The sequence below is a fragment of the Tachyglossus aculeatus genome, chromosome 21 (genome assembly GCF_015852505.1).
Source record: "Tachyglossus aculeatus isolate mTacAcu1 chromosome 21, mTacAcu1.pri, whole genome shotgun sequence".
In the NCBI taxonomy this organism is placed as follows: domain Eukaryota; kingdom Metazoa; phylum Chordata; class Mammalia; order Monotremata; family Tachyglossidae; genus Tachyglossus; species Tachyglossus aculeatus.
The window spans coordinates 58,978,493-58,995,266 of NC_052086.1; the positions used below are offsets into that span (position 1 = coordinate 58,978,493).

Sequence of the window (16,774 nt, forward strand, 5' to 3'; positions counted from 1 at the left end):
GTTAATTATGTCTGCCACAGTCCCTGACCCACAGTCTAAGTAGGAGGGAGAATGCTTAAATGTCTATTTAGTCTGTAGTCCTCTGGCCATCAAAGTCTGGACTGTCTTGCCTAATAGTATTAGAGAGGTGCTCTTTGGGGCTTTCAGATTATCAGAGTTCAATTCCTACCTGAAGGCTTTGTCTCTATAATAAAGCCAGTTGTGGGCGTTTCTCCAGAATTTCCCTCTGTCCACTGCAAAATCAGATCAGAGGCTGATTTTGAAACCAAAATATCTTGAGGAGAACCAGGAGATCCTGAGGTGTCAAAAAAACCCAAAAACAAACAAAAGCCAGGGTTAGAAAACTGGTCTTTGGAAAAGTTTCTTCATTTTGTATTCTGGACTTTAATGAATCTCTAGTGGATAGAGAGGCAAAGTTTGCTTATTAGAAATGAGCATAAATTGATTTAATTGTTCAGTGACACAACTTCAATCAATCCTATGCAACTCTTATCCAAAGTCTTCAGTTGAAAAATCCTAGGGTCTATTTTACTGGGGAAGTGGATGACCAAGGAGAAAAGTAAAACTCTTCCCTTCTGCTGCCATCAGCTTTCTGAATCAAGACACACAGCATCATCAACATAGAACCAATGCCCTGCTGGGTAAAACCCATTCAGACAGTGCTATTCAGAGTTCTGAGGACAGAGACACAATCTAGGTTTTGAGTGAGGGCGGGAAGAGTTAATCTAAATTTTTAAAAAATAATCAGGGGGTAGAAATTAGGGTAAAATTTGTTCCCCCTGCCAGAAAAAAATATACCTTAATTACTATACCAAGCAGACTACTCCATTTTTGTTTCGGATGCCCTTCCTGATAATGCCCAGAATTTTGCTGGTTCTACTGAAGCAATTAGCATTTTAACACTGAACTTGAGGACACGTTTGTCTTTGATGCAAGAATGAACAGCATTAAAACCACGAACATCTGAATTTATTGCCACAACTATTTTACTAGGTATTCTAAAACTCATCTAAACTAAAAGCAGATGGCTGAAAGAGGCATTTTTAGTGGACTCCAACTGCAGTAAAGAGATATGACAGCAACAGGGGTGTGGGATCAGAGATATGGACAGAAGTGATAATCTAGCAAGAGGGAAGGAGGGAGTATGGGAAAAATTGATGGGTTGATGTCATATGTGGACAGGAGATTAAGCAGAGAATAGTTAAATTTATATGTTCAGCTATTAATTTTAGTAATTATAAAAAAGAGCTATGCCTCAATTAAGACACAGATTGTGACTACATTAGCATTTGTGCTGCACTGAAAAAACAAATAAAACCTGAATCACATTTTTCTATGACGGCTGCACCAAATTTTACTGGAGATAGCAAGGGATGAGGAAGTGCTATGAATATCTATATATCAGGCAAATTTCATTCATTTTAAGAGAAGTAGAGCTGACAGGGAGAAAGATAGGGCAGTTGAAGAATTTTGTGCAAAGCCCCTCCTCTCAAGCAAATGACTACTTCCACCATGCCAGTTTCTAGACCCTTGAAAAGACTAAATTAGTAATACAAATGTTCCTCTGCTTCATAGAGATGAGGGAAATCTGAGGCTATTGCTTGTAAAGTTATCTGACATCCTCAGATGAATGTAAGTACTAAATACTTTTTTGAGGGAGGGATATTGAACAATTTAAAATGTAACTACCGTTTGGGTTAGAAAGGGGGTCTTCAATTTATGGCTTTAGCACCTTTTCTGGCTCCTTTGGGGGCTAAGAGTGGCTCTTGAGGAGGGTCTTGGGCTACATGAGGGCTCCTGGGGGCAGAGAGCCCTCCACCAGTGCAAATCCAGTGATCTTCTCTGCTTCCCCAACTCCCTTTCCTCTCTGTTGCATCCCCTTCTCTCCCTTCCCTTCCCATCCCTTCCTCTCCCCTTTTTCTTTCTCCTCCTCTCCCCACTCAAAGCTCTTCTCTTGGTAATTTATTTTAATTTCTCCCTGTCTCCCTTTCTAGACTTTAACCTCCTTGTGGGCAGGGAAAATATATACCAACTCTGTTTTATTTTACTCTCCCAAGTGCTTAGTACAGTGCTCTGTCCAGAATAAGCACTCAATAAATACCACTGATTGATAGATTGCTTTGCTCCCTTCCCTTGTTCCTTTTCTTTTTCTCCCACCCAGTGCTGTCCCCTTCTCCCCCCTTTCTCCCTCCCCCATTACTCCCCTCTTGTCCTTCTCCTTTCCCATCCTTGCTGTCAGGCACACCTGTTGCTATGAAGTGGTTGCATGGTACAATGACATCATCACATTGTGCTGTGCGCAACCATGATACAATGATGCCATGTGTCCTGTGGGGCTGGGGGGCCATAAATTATATGAATTTTTATGCACCAACTGCTCCAACTTCATTTTGTTTGGCTCTTCTGCAAAAAAAACATTGCCGCTTCTTGGGTTCGAGGATAACTGAGGGAGAGATGCTCATAAGTGCATGCGAAAGTTTCTGTTCAGACTGGCAGTCCCTTCCATGTCTATTTTGATTATTTTTATTGCTGCTTCTCCAGTTATTTCAAATTTGGCATTCTATTTTTTTCTCCGTTGATTTTCCTAGCATCCTTCCTTTCACAGTATAATATGATCAAAAACTCATATTCTGAACTTCCACAGCACCAGGTAATATACACAGGTGTGCGAATTAGTTTCACAGCAACTCTAGCAGGCTCAATCTACCACTGTCTCTGTTTATTGACCTTATCAAATAAACCCAGACTCACCCTTTCATCAAGCTGATCCTTTCTATCTTCTAGGTGGTAGCTTGACTGTAAGGGTCAGGTCACGCCTCCTGACCCTACTGAACTCCCCCAAGCATTTATGAACAGAGTAAGTGCTTCATGACTGACTGATCCGAATCGTCTACGTAATCGACCATTACAATGGGCTTCCTCAGAAACACAGTGTGTCTCTGTTGTTGAGTTACCACGCTGCAGCTGGATAGAGGTACATTACCTGAAAATGGAGTTTCACTTACCCTTAGCTGGCCCAGCTGTGACGTTGGCTTGTAGTTCAGGCCCGTAGGAAATGGTTCTGGCCTGCACTCTGAAGAAGTAGGTCACTCCTTTCGTAAGATCTCGTACCTTCAACCAGCGCTGCCAATTTCCTTTAATGTTCACTGTTACTACCTTACTCACTCCTAATACATCCATCCAGGATGAAAAGCAAAGAAAGGTCTCAATAGAGAGAAGCAACTGAGTGTAGTTTATTGGGCTCAGATAAGTAAAATTATCTTAGAGTTTCTAAGAAAGTATTTCTTATAATTAGCAGAAGTTTAAGTAGTGATAATCACCAATTTTCAGCACAGACAAGCATAATTAGAGTTTAGGCTTGATAACTGGGTACTGACAAGAAAAAAACCTTACAACACAACTGGGAAATTATCAAGAGACACATAACCTCACTAATTACAATGGGAAGGGAGGAGGAAAGCAAAGTGAATCAAAAGCTACTGAGCCTTGTGTAAGATTGCATTATTGTGCTATGTCTCCAAAGTTGGACACTTTATAAGCTGTTTCTGGAGGCAAATTGTTTGTTTTCAGGCATCTACAGGAGTGAAACTATGATTTCACCATTTCCTGTCATTTACACATTTCATTCCTGTTCTGTTGACTGAAATACTAAAAGTATGCCAAACTTTACACATTTTGGGGAGATTCATTCATTCATTCAATCATATTTATTGAGCGCTTACTGTGTGCAGAGCACTGTACTAAGCACTTGGGAAGTACAGGTTGGTAACATATAGAGATGGTCCCTATGCAATAGCGGGCTCATAGTCTAGAAGGGAGAGACAGACATGTAACTACAATTTTCTGTTCCATAACAAGGCTTAAAGCTGGAAAATATCAGTTGATACATATGTCTGTCACAGGTTTGTGGATGGGATTTTGCTGGAAAGTTATCTTAAAGTGCAATTATTTTGCTTTTTCAAATTCTGTCCTCCTCCCCAGAGCAATAACACCCGACACTTAACATTTCTGACTTCTCTCTCACCAGGAGGTAACAAATCCAGCCAGCCCTTTCCCATCTCAAAGTGTCAGGGTTTTATTTATTTAGACAATTTTTAAACTGTGCCATGCATTTCAAATCCTCAGGGAACAGTTACATCAAAATATCTCTGTTTAACACATTTTAAGAAACATCAAAATAGAAACTATTGAAAAAACTGCTAAACCCTAGGGAAAACTCAAGTATTCCCTGAACGGTTAGATGACTAAATTGTGCTCATGCAGACAGAGTGAAATAGAGGACCAGTGAAACTGTCAATATAAATCAGGATCAAACTTTCAAAACTGAAGACTTTGACCTGAATAATCCAGTGTGCGATTTTCATTTATCAAATTCATGAGTAAAAACTGAGCTCTGCACTTCACTTTGCTTGTGCAGATGTATTTTGGGGGCAAACTCTTTCAGTGAGTAGTACTGGAAGCTTCTGCCTCACTACAAAGGGAGTCTCTGAATTAAGACTGGCTTTCCCAAGTAGTGTCACAGCCAGCTCTCAATACCCTCTGTGTATATCCCTAAGGCATTTTCCCTTAGAAAAACCCATTGATTTATCTTTATCCTGGTTTCCTCTTAAATTTCCATGTCCTGCATTTGATTTTTGCCCTTATGAACTAGCTAGTCAACATCATAGATGTGTTGTCACTCGTGTACTAGATCAGAGAATTTGATTCCATAGCAAGTTTGCTGCTTCTTTAAATGATCTACTTGCTATATAATATAGTGACTGGAATGTCCTCATTAAAGGGAAAATCTCTCGGGCATCTCATCAAAATAGGTAACAGGAGGACCTCTAAGTGTTGCACATTTAGTGCTGACCAGATTTTTGGGTACAGTCATTGCTTTCTCATGCCCTCCTAGTCCAAATGGAGGACTGACAGTGCTCTTAATAATTACGGTATTTATTAAGCACTTATTATGTGTTAAGCGCTGAGGTAGATACACAATTATCAGATCAGACACAGTCCCTGTTCCACACAGGGCTCACTATTTTATCTTCATTCAACAGATGAAGAAAATAAGGCCCAGAAAGGTGAAGATATTTGCCCAAGGTCACACAAGAGACCAATGGTGTAGTTGGGAATAGAACCTGAGTCTCCTGACCCCTAGCCCCAAGTCTTTTCCACGAGGCTACGCTGCCTCCCATGATGTGGTTGTCACCCTCATGCTTTCCTTTGAAAGCATTATATGCACCATGCAATCCCAGGAAAATTCAACCTAAAATGGTAACCACCCTTTCTCCATTCAGAAAAGACAATGCTACCGATCAGAATCCTTATTACTTATGGAAAGAGTTTAAGTGAATCAGCAGAGGATGAAATGACTCCACCAGATCTAATTCTGCCAAATTGGACAGCCTGTTGGAAAACCAGCAAGCTCCCTTGAATAGAATCAATATTAATGATGCCCTCCCCAAACTATTTCATCTCTCTGAGCTCATCTTTAAAATGATTTTACATTTAATTTGAGAAAAAGAGCCCTGTTTCCCTGGTAGATTGCTCATTACTTTAATATTTTTTTGGCTGGCATGCACAATCAATCAGGCAGGATTACGTCTGGTGGGAGCTTTGACATGCCATTTGAAAACAGCACACACAAGTTTAAAACAAAAATCTATAAAATTCCCATTTAACTTTTCTAGCATTGTTTTTTTTACATAACACTACACACCACCAACACACAGGCATAAACAGAGTGTACTGGATCTCTTACTAGCCATAGCAACAGTCCCAAAGGGATTGAGTACAGGATGCTTTGTAGTTATATGGCAGGAAGTCTGATACAGTCCAAGTGCAGAGATTAGAGTAGCACAGAAATACAAGTTCCCTAAACTTTGCATTAGCAAAGAGAGTAATGAAGGAGGGCAATAACTTTTTATACTACACAAAGACTTTTTGCAAAGCCAAGGACATGAAATGGAAAGAAGTTATTACAGAATTTACAGAGAGCTTTTTCTAATGCCAGAAATACTAATGATTATTCCTGTCACCTGTGGATTTTTAACATTTGGAGACAGAAAGGGCAGAGGAGGAAAGGGTTTGAGTATTTGCATAAGGACAGCGATTATATGATAAATACAATTGACTGATTGACAGGCATCTCCTCCAGTGACTGTCTTACCTTGGACAGGTGCTAGGGGTTCATAAACCACTCGATAACCCTGCAGGATTCCGTTTGCTGCTGTTGGTTCTCCCCAGGAAACATTAAGGGTTGTGGAAGTAATTTCTGAGAATGCCAGGAAACTGGGAGCACTAGGGGCTGAAAGAATGACAATTGCAGTGACTTTTATTAGGGATATTTCATGGGTCACATTGGTATATACAAAACTCTAGGTAATGTAAAATTTGATTTATTATCCAGTGAAGACTAAAAACCAGGAGATAAAAACAGGATTTATTGATCAGTGCAGAATTCCACATAATCAGGAATATAGACCATTCCAATACAAAGATAAAATCACATAGTTTGAACAAAAGAGGCATGAAGAAGAAAATGACAACAGTATAAAAATGAAAATGGATGAAAGCAGAATAGGAAATGGGGGAAACTTCATTTCCTTGGGGCTCCTTGAGTGTTTCTGAGGGATTTTCATTTTGCCTACTTTTAGTGGAAAGAAGGTCCATGATGTAAGAATTAGACCTAGATGAGCTACAAACAATTTAAAGGTTTTGTTGGATACAGACTGGATGCTTATCCACATCTCTTCTCTGTTGAAGTGAGGATAGAAATCTCAAGAGAACAGATGGTCTCATATGAGTCCCAATACTCCTTGGTTCCCACTTGGACAAAATTATTACAAGAATAAATTGCCTGCTCTGTGACACGTTACTGTATTTCCCCTTCTGTCTGGAGAGGTAAAGGAAAATTAATTGAACCTCTTTGCAAGTCTTAAAGGACCAGGTTATTACTTTCAGAAAAGGTTTTGATGGATTACATACATATACAGATATAGACATCTTCCTTGAGGCTGAGCTCGACTCCTTTAGAGGAACCTTCTCTCTTCCTTTTACCATTTTTCTTCTTTTCTGGGGGAAGTGAATACTTTCCTGTCAGGCATTCACTGAGCCAAATTATTCTGGTTTTGTGTTAGGCTCCTTTAGAATCTGCCCTGACTTCTTCACATCATTAAGTTACTTAGTGAGTTGCTCCCTCAGTGCGGCAAGTAGTACCCTTGAGACCTAAAGAGTTAATGCTGCTTCCCAAAGCGCTGAATTTCAAATTAAGGAATAGCTCAGACTCTAGTAAAATATCTCTAATTTTAAGCCTGGTTCTTTGAGAAGGAACGTTAACTCTTTAGGCCACTAGGGTACTATTAACTGTACTGAGGGAATAACTCACTGTAAAAAGCCAGTGTAGTTTTTTTCCTTCAGTGCCTAATTAACTTAGGCATTCTTTGAGCCAAATTGCTCTGGCAATTCTGGTCCCAAGAGGAAAGGACTCAGCTTCCACCAACCCCTCTCCAAAAAAAATGGTGAAAGAGAAGAGGAGGGAAGAAAAACAAGTTATGGAATATATTTCCTCAGAAAATACTAAGGGATTACTCTTTGAGGGGACTCATTTGGGAGACCATCAAATAGGCAAAAGCACTTTAAGACCCTTGAGGGCATAGATGACATTTACCAACTCTACTGCTCTATGCTCACCCCAGTGCTAAGTAAAGTGCTCTGCACATAGAAAGCACACAATAAGTACCATTGAATGATTAAGTTTTTAGAAACCAGGATCTGTACTTATGAAGAAATCTAAAAATGATGACAATTTCAAGGAAGGTTTTTGAGCTAAAGCCTTCAAGAGGCTGCCTAGTCACTTAATCTCAACTGCCTTCAGCTTTACATTGGTAAATGGACTTTGCTTCACTGAAACAGTTTATGGACTAAAATTGAACGACAAAGCTGCTACTTATCTTGAGAACTCTTCAAGTTCAAGAAGCATTATGTACTCTCCATCTAAGCAAATAAGAGCTTGTGGAGCTTTAGGTATGCCGAAATACACCCTGAATCATCTCAGTGGCAGTTTTTGCAGTCTCATTAGAAGACCACATTTTCTGTAACCAGAATGTGTATGGGGCTCACTCATACTTAGGGCCAATTCAATTCCCTCTAGACTTGTAAGCTCGCCGTGGGCAGTGAACGTATCTAATAGCTCTGTTATACTGAACTTTCCCAAGTTCTTAGTACAGTTCTCTGCACATAGAAAATGCTCAATAAATTTGACTGATCAATTGATTAATCTAACCCTAACAAGGAAAGTTCCTCGTAGATGACTATGACATTTCAGAAACAACAGATCAGTGGTCCCACCCCAGATCGTGTCAGGGAACCCTGATGCAGGGTGTGTTCAAGGAGATTGATTGATTGTTCATGGCCTTTGGAATTCATCATATTGGTGCTCAAAGGTTTGTGTGATTGTGGGTCTTTTTGTTTCTGGATCTCTTACTTCCCCTTCTACCCCTGTGTGGTCTCAGAGCCCAGCCAGTGCAGCAGAGGGGAAGGAGGGTAATGAGCTGAAAACCATGCATTCTCTTAAGTTTATAGAGAAATACACCAAAGACAACTATTCCACAGATTTAATATTTTGTCTTCGAAGGCCTCACTTAAATTGTGTTAAAATAACTCGTGCCCACTCATTTTCATTAAACAGTGGGATTGCAATGACCATCAAACAGCAGAGAATCTGCTCAGATTATTTAAAGAGAGTGAGAGTTAATAGTTTCAAGAGCTGAGAAAGGACAGCTGCAGATAGAAATGGTAGATTTAAAGAATAGGCGGAAGGCTCTTAAAGCCTATATGTGTACATTCATATATGCAAATCCCATATTACTGTGGAAGGAGGGAAACCTCAGTCATACATTATGCTTCAAAACCCATTCAGCCCAACTACCCTTTTGTTAGACCAGAAACCATCTCATACCGGCCTGATATGTCGTCCCTGGTCTGGGGCTGCTTTTCGGTCCATCTCCTGCTGCATTGAAGGCCGATATGCTGATCAAGTATTTGGTATGGCTGGTCAGGTTTTTCAGTTTGATTGTTGTCTCTGGGAGGAATAGAACCTTTATTTTTTCTGTTGTGTTTGCGTTGTCCTCTTCCTGGTAATAAATCTATTGAGAAGAGAAAAATCATGTGAGGTGGAGTCTGAGAAGGGTGAGCTCATTGGAATATTAATTCCCAATAAGGCCTCATCTTCTACTATCACTGAGGCAGCAGCATGGGTGACACTCACATTGTGGAGCAGAACTCTGGCCAACAGACAATGACTCTACCTGATTTCACAGACTTATTGAAGGTACATGTCCTCCAAGAGGCCTTCCCTGACTAAGCCCTCATTTTTCTCCCACTCCCTTCTGTGTTGCCCTGATTTGCTCCCTTTATTGGAGAAGCAGCATGGCTCAGTGGAAAAGAGCATGGGCTTGGGAGTCAGAGGTCATGGGTTCTAATTCTGGCTCCGCCACTTGTCATCTGTGTGACTGGGCAAGTCACTTCACTTCTCTGTGCCTCAGTTACCTCATCTGTAAAATGGGGATTACGACTGTGGGCCCCATGTGGGACAACCTAATTACCTTGTATCACCCCAACGCTTAGAACAGTGCTTTGCACATAGTAAGCACTTAACAAATACCATCATTATTATGAGAAGCAGTGTGGCTCAGTGGAAAGAGCCTGGGCTTGGGAGTCAGAGGTCGTGGGTTCTAATCCCGGCTCCGCCACTTGTCAGCTGTGTGACTTTGGGCAAGTCACTTAACTTCTCTGTGCCTCAGTTGCCTTGCCTGTAAAATAGGGATTAAGACTGTGAGCCCCATATAGGACAACCTAATGATCTTGTATCTATCCCAGCACTTAGAAAAGTGCCTGGCACATAGTAGGCACTTAACAAATGCCATCATTATTCATCCTGCCTCCCAGTCCCACAGCACTTATGTACGTATCTGTAATCTATTAATTTTTATTAATGTCTGTCTCTCCCTCTAGACTATAAGATGGTTGTGGGCAGGGAATATGTCTGTTTACTCTTGTACTCTCCCTAGAGCTTAGTACAGTGCTCTGAACAGAGTAAGCACTCAATAAATGACTGACTGAGGATGGGGAGCCAGGTAAGCAGAAGAGACAGCATCTCACCATCAGCAGCATCACCTTCTCCTCCCCTATTGCTCCTTCGGGTCATTAGGAGAGGAAAGCCAAGGGACTTTGGTTGTGCACTGAATTCTAAATTGTTCCCCCATCTACAATCAATTAGCTGGTAGATTTGTTGCACCCGAACTCAACCTAATCCCCTGAATAACAACAACTCAGACCCAGTGAGAGTCTATTTTCAGAGTGGATGCATGTGAGTGTATGTAACTGCATCTATCTTTTCTCCACTCAGTGTTGGCAGTGAGCTAGAACTGGAAAGACACAAGCAATGAACAACTCATTCCACAACAAACACAAAAAGACTATGTACTTTGTTGCCCTGGATGTAATTCTCCTTTGCAGCATCACTTGCAAATCCATTCTGAACATGTGTATGTATGAACATCTATCTGCTCTTCATTCTCTAGTGATGACAGTGAGACAGAACTGGAAAGACACATGCAATGGACAATTCATTCTGCACTGTGCAAACAAAAAAAAAATATTCTTTGCTGTCTTGGATGCAGTTCTCACTTGCAGCATCTGTTACAATTAGCAAATCTGCTCCTGGAAGTCTCCACTCAAAGAGAGAAGCCCCCTTGATTCAGATGCTTCATCCCAATCTGGCCAGATTGCTGAAGTGCTTCAGTTGTCTAATGAAATGGTTCCAGAAGCCACAGATGCCTTCTGAGTGGTTCAAGTCTTTCAGCCATGTAGAAGTTTGGAAGTTATTATAGTTTTTGGTCTTCAATTAGTTATGAGACATCACTCAATCAGTGATAATTTTTTGAATGCCTATTCTGTGCAGAGCACTGTAATAAGAACTTGGGAGAGCAGGAAAGACTAAATAGACACAAACTTTGTCCTCAAGGAGCTTACAATGTAGTGGGGGGACAGGCAAAAAATAAATAACAGAGAACGGAAGCAACTGAGTATAAAGATTTGTACATATGTGTACTATGAGTGGGATAGGATGAGTAGGTGCTCAGGGGATATAGATTCAAACTCCAAGGTGACATAATAGGAAGGGAAAATAGAATGGAGAGATGAGAGATCAGTGTGGAGGGCTTCCTGGAAAAGATATAAATCTATTAGGGCTTTGAAGATGGGGACAGTGGAGATCTGGTGGATGTGAAGGGGGAGGGAGTTTTAGGCAGAAGGGAAACCAACATGATTTCTGTTATTGCCAAGTTCTGAGGAGTGGCATGGCCTAATGGATAGAGCATGGGCCTGGGAGTCAGAAGGACCTGGGTTCTAATCCTGGCTTCGCCACTTGTCTGTTGTATGGTGTTGGTTGAGTCACTTCACTTCTCTGTGCCTCTGTTTCCTCATCTGTAAAATGGAGATTAAGACTGTGAGCCCTATTATGGGGCAGGGACTAAGTCCAACCGGATTATCTTGTACATACCCCAGCACTGAGAACAGTGTCTGGCACATAGTAAGAGCTTAACGAATACCATAATTATCATTATTATTATCATCTCCATTTGCTATTCCTCTGTCTACCTGCATTTTTATGGCTAGAGTACTGTCTTGGAAGCAGAATTTGTTGACCAGATTCAACTCTGTATTGCTGATGAAAATCTTTAGCTATGGCTAGAATTTCACTATTGCAGATTGATGCAAACCCTCAATCTCCTTTGGCATATTTCATCCTGTAATACTCTGCAAAGTGGTCCTTAATCATCATTTTCTTATTTTGTTTGTGCTTTCAGAGCACAGCCAACAGCATCCAGCAGCTTCCTGGAGAGTTCTCAAGGACTTTCAATGATTCTTGTAGATGGTTGAGTGAAGAGTCTTCCAGTGGATTGGAAGTGTAATCTGATGCTAGGTCCCTTGTGGGTACTCAAGCTCGGCAATGAAAATCAGAGTGAACAGAACTGAACTTATTTTAGAGCACAGCTTTCACTCCATTGGTAGAGGAGGTAATATCAGATGGGACGTCATCCAGTTTGGTTTGATTGATCATACTGTTGGGGATAAAGTATTGGAATCTTCAATGGGTGCCACATTTCCTTACTACTGACCAGAGTCTCAGTGTGCTGCCATCAAACTGTTTTATAAAGATGACGAATTCACCACTGATATCTTGGAAAGCTGCCCTCTATCATGATCCTTTAAGCTCTCCATTAAATAGCCTGGTTTTGCTCAAGGCTGTAATGTCAACAGCACTGGCCAATAGATGATCAGTTCAAGACTACTGGCTTAATGGAAAGAACATGGACTTGGGAGTCATAGGTCATGGGTTCTAATACTGGCTCCACCACTTGTCAGCTGTGTGACTTTGGGCAAGTCGCTTAACTTCTCTGTGCCTCAGTTACCTCATCTGTAAAATGGGGATTAAGACTGTAAGCCCCATGAGGGACAACCTGATTACCTTGTATCTACCCCAGCACTTAGAACAGTGCTTGGTACATAGTAAGTGCTTAACAAATATCATTATTATTATTATAATTATTATTACTACCAATTTCCATTTTGGGCAGATGCTGAGCATCCCGAGTTTCCAAGGTGAAATGATTATTTTCTTGAAATCTGTTAGTTTTCAGTTGTTGAGGCACACTCTTTTTGAGTTAGGCAGGGAATTTTTAGGGCATCTGTTCTAGGTCCTTCCTCATTTAGGTTGAGTGATGTATTTTTAAATAGGGGTGCTCAGATCTCGGGGTGCTGCTGAACTCGGCTAATGTTTATTCAGTATTTGAACAACAAATATCCTGAGCTACTTAGTTGCATAGATTTTGGTTTAGGAAAGATTAGGAGTATACAGCCATCTTTCAGTATGCTTGTGGCCTTTGCCCTGATAGCTGGGTGAAGGAAATACTCCAGTGGGAGTGAAGTCACAGCTACTATCAGGAGATCAAGGTTATCTTGGGCCCCATGTGGGACAGGGGCTGTGTCCAACCTGATTATCTTATATCTACCTCAGTGTTTATTACAGTGCTTGGCAATTATAAATGCTTAATAATACCATAATGATCTATCCAAAACCTAGATGTAAAATAAGCTCTCTACTTGATTCCACTTCATCCCAGAAACCACATATTGGGCTATTGTCAATACAGCCCAAAGGGAGTTAGTATTTGTGAGTTGCTCCTCACCATCTGATTAAGATTGTGCTACATGAGAAGGTCTTAGCATTATGGGGGAGGAAAAGGCATCGTCCAAGTACTTAGTACCGGGCTCTGCATATAGTAATTGCTCAATAAATACCATTGATGACGATGATCTTTATTTTAGTTCGATATGAAATAAAGGTCAAGAGTGTGTGTGTGTGTATGTTTGCATGCATGCACTGTCCTGCAGGTTTGAAGATGGCACTCCTGATAAAATTTGATCAGTGTTGGGCAAACAGCTGTTTGACTGTCCCTTCTATATGGCTTATGTCTAAATATTGCCCCATGCTGCTCTGTTGCATCTGTTACCCAATAAGCCACTAGGGAGAGATACTTATCCCATTTCTCACTGCTGCACATCGGTCTGGTCTGTCTTCTGCTGTTGTGTCCCAAATGTCCCCAGCTTTGCCACATCACTGGAGGCTTTGCTTCATTGTGACTGTAAAGCATTTCTTCATTCCACCCTCTTTACAATTAGTCATTCCACAAAAAAGTTTAACTTCCTCTCTACCATCGTGTCCATCAGAAAACACCAAGCTTAACTTCAAGGAAGAAAGGTTGAGAGATATGAAGAGGTCACCTCTACAGCAGGTGCCAAATTTTTCCCAGACTACAAGGACTGAAACAGTGCTTCAAAAAGCCAATAATTCTAGCCCAAACAGTAAAAGATGCCAATCCAAAGATCTACCTTGGCTTCATGAATGGAAACAGAAGCCAAACCACCTAAGTGGTCTACATATAGATCAAAGGAAACAGCCAAGAAAAAATGCCAGAAAATTCTCATTGGTTTGTCTTTTCTCACTGATGGAAACAGAGAAGAGGCAGAGTCAGAAGCAGTAATACAGTTAGGTACTGGCAAGGCAAGACTATTGGTTTCCATTCTGACAGATGCAGCCCACCTTTCCCTCACTAAACTAACCAAACATGGCTCTTCCACAAGAAGGTGCCGCTAACTCAGAATCAAACTCAATGACTTTATCAATAAAAAAATAAGAAAATATATTTTACAACAGCACCTTTCCTCAGGACTCAAAGCTCGAAGTGCTTAATGGTGTGTATTACTTCATTCATCATCTAAATAGCCCTGAAGGGAAGGATTACTTTTCACAAAACACATATAGAAATCACTTTAAAATTAATATTTAATTGGCTGATAAATGGAGGCTCTGTTGCAAAAAGGAAATTTACAAAAGGAGGAAATTACCTCATTTTCCAGCTCTAAATTAAGGTGGAATACGTATTGAATTGCCTTAATTTCTCTTTTCTACCCTTCATTTTAAGGTGAGATGACCTTGAGTATCACTGCCAGGATAAAATCAGGGAGCCTTAGCTTGTGAGTACCTGTCTGGGTCACTGTTTCTGCCTTTGCCTTTAGTCTGTTTCCATCAGCGAGAAAAGCCAAACCAATAATACACTGGGGTGAGTCAGTGGAATCCCTCTGGAAGTCTGGTAGAAGCTGCCTATATTCAGAGGACTCCAAACTCTTAGAGAATGTGTTCGGCAACAGTCTTCCACATAAGCACAGTCCCTTCCAGAGGGGCTTTATCCATTAGTTAATCAAATTAACCATTAGAGTTAATAGCAACTCAGATATACAATTCTCCTAATGCAAACACTGACCACTTAGCCTTCCAGAAGGACTTTGTTGGAGCCAGTTTGAGATACTGCAGAATAGTTAAATGGATCCCCAAATCCCTCTGGGAAACCAGAAAGCTGTAGGAGAGGTGGAATTTACTTGGAACAGATTTGGAGATAACCCACTGATACAGGGAGCCTTGCAGCCCTACTAAAAGCTCAGAGAGTTTGGGGAGTTTGTCCAGTTGTGGCCCCTTAAACCCCATCCCTACCCCTGGCTGTTTCCAATAACAAATCCACAAAGTCAAAGTTCAAATTTAAGGGGGAAAATTTTCATCTTAAACACCAAAAGATTCCAGAGGTTTGGGTCTTTCTTGGAAAGTCTTGAATTCCCCCAAGACCTCAAATGAAAACAATTAGAAGGTACCTCATACTGATTTTCACTCTTTTAGACTGTGAGCCCACTGTTGGGTAGGGACTGTCTCTATATGTTGCCAACTTGTACTTTCCAAGTGCTTAGTACAGTGCTCTGCACACAGTAAGCACTCAATAAATATGATTGATTGATTGATTGATTTTCAGTGATCTCATGCTCTCTGAGATGCCCATTTTTAAATTTGAAACAATGCTACAGGTTTTCTGGGGCCTTGTCCTGTTTGGGTTAGCCAAAAGCAGTTCTGTTTGTCCAGATGAAGTTGATAGTCTGGGATCCATGAATACTATCCTAGGAAAAGTCTCCAAAGTATTGAAATGCCTCAGAATTGGCAAGGTCCCAGCTAAACTCTTCAACCTACCTTGCACATGCTGAGTCCCAGTTGCCTCTTGCTCACTTTAAATGCTTGTTCTTCTAAATCTAGGGTGGAATATGCTTGCTGCAAACTTAGTTGTGGGGGATTTATAGTATGGGAATGCTGAGATTCAGCTCCAGACTTGGAACACATTAGGGATGTACTTACAATAGCCACATCCATCTGTCCTAATCCTTTCTGAATCATATTTTTATTTAGAGCCTTTTTTCCTTTTAATTTTTACCCCACTTCAAAATCTGGCCAGATCACGTGCTCTGTAACTAAACACATGCACTAAAATAAGTGGTGAATCCTCAACATCCCAGGAGATAGTGGTACAATTTACCAATGAGGAGGCAGGTGAAATCTTGAATGGACTAGCTTACTCACCTTTCCAGCACAAAAAATGTGAAACAGAATGAGGATAGAAAAATGTTGTCTTGCCTTATAGCCTTGTATGTTCCCATTTTGACTCTCCAAGGGTGGTGGGTCCCAGGTTATCTCTAGCTGGCTTGCTGTAAGAATGTTCACTTGGACATTCAGTGGGGCCATTGCTGGAGCTGGAAAATGAACAGAAAATAAAGGAAATGGAAGGATTGGAGCCAGAGTCAAAACCGTATTGCTAATATTCCATGTGTTGAGCGAATTAGGCTATTATTAGTTTATACTACAAGTGGCACTTGAAAGCTCTGAAACCAACTCAAAATTATGAAAGTTTCAAATAAACTCACAATAACTGCAGAAATGGTACCAGTTCTATTTCCCTGAATGAAGGTGGTATTGTTTACCCTATCTAAAGTGAATCAGGATCCAGTCACACAAGCTAATTGCTTAAACTACAGACATGAGCATTTTCAGGTAGATAAAATCAGTAATTCAAAATTTCCCTTTGGCTGTAATTTTTGTTTCTAACCAATTTCAGATGACAACTAATTTAAGAGACTTTTCTATATGCCCACTCTTTGAGTGGCCATTCATACTGCTTTACACCAGACAGTCTGGTTTTCAGCTGTACTGTCCCATTTAATACTGATGTGGCAACAGACATTTTTATGCCCAATATTTTTATCTTAAGTGCTCACCCCACCTTGGTCCTGGTAGCCAAATACTATATACAGGGATCTAGGAATTCAATGTATGGCTCTGCAGTAAAGTGTG

The 16,774-nt window shown here is 40.7% G+C and overlaps 1 protein-coding gene across 1 annotated transcript in view; it reads right to left on the reverse strand.

The window, feature by feature from the left end:
- SDK1 (sidekick cell adhesion molecule 1) overlaps positions 1-16,774 on the reverse strand; it is a 246,586-nt gene that overhangs the window by 36,773 nt on the left and 193,039 nt on the right. The window contains exons 28-32 of the mRNA XM_038762450.1: positions 16,061-16,176; positions 8,945-9,131; positions 6,155-6,292; positions 3,006-3,167; positions 170-295 (exon numbers count right to left, since the gene is read on the reverse strand). Of these exons, the coding sequence (XP_038618378.1) occupies positions 170-295; positions 3,006-3,167; positions 6,155-6,292; positions 8,945-9,131; positions 16,061-16,176 (729 nt within the window). The remainder of the gene's footprint in view (positions 1-169; positions 296-3,005; positions 3,168-6,154; positions 6,293-8,944; positions 9,132-16,060; positions 16,177-16,774) is intronic.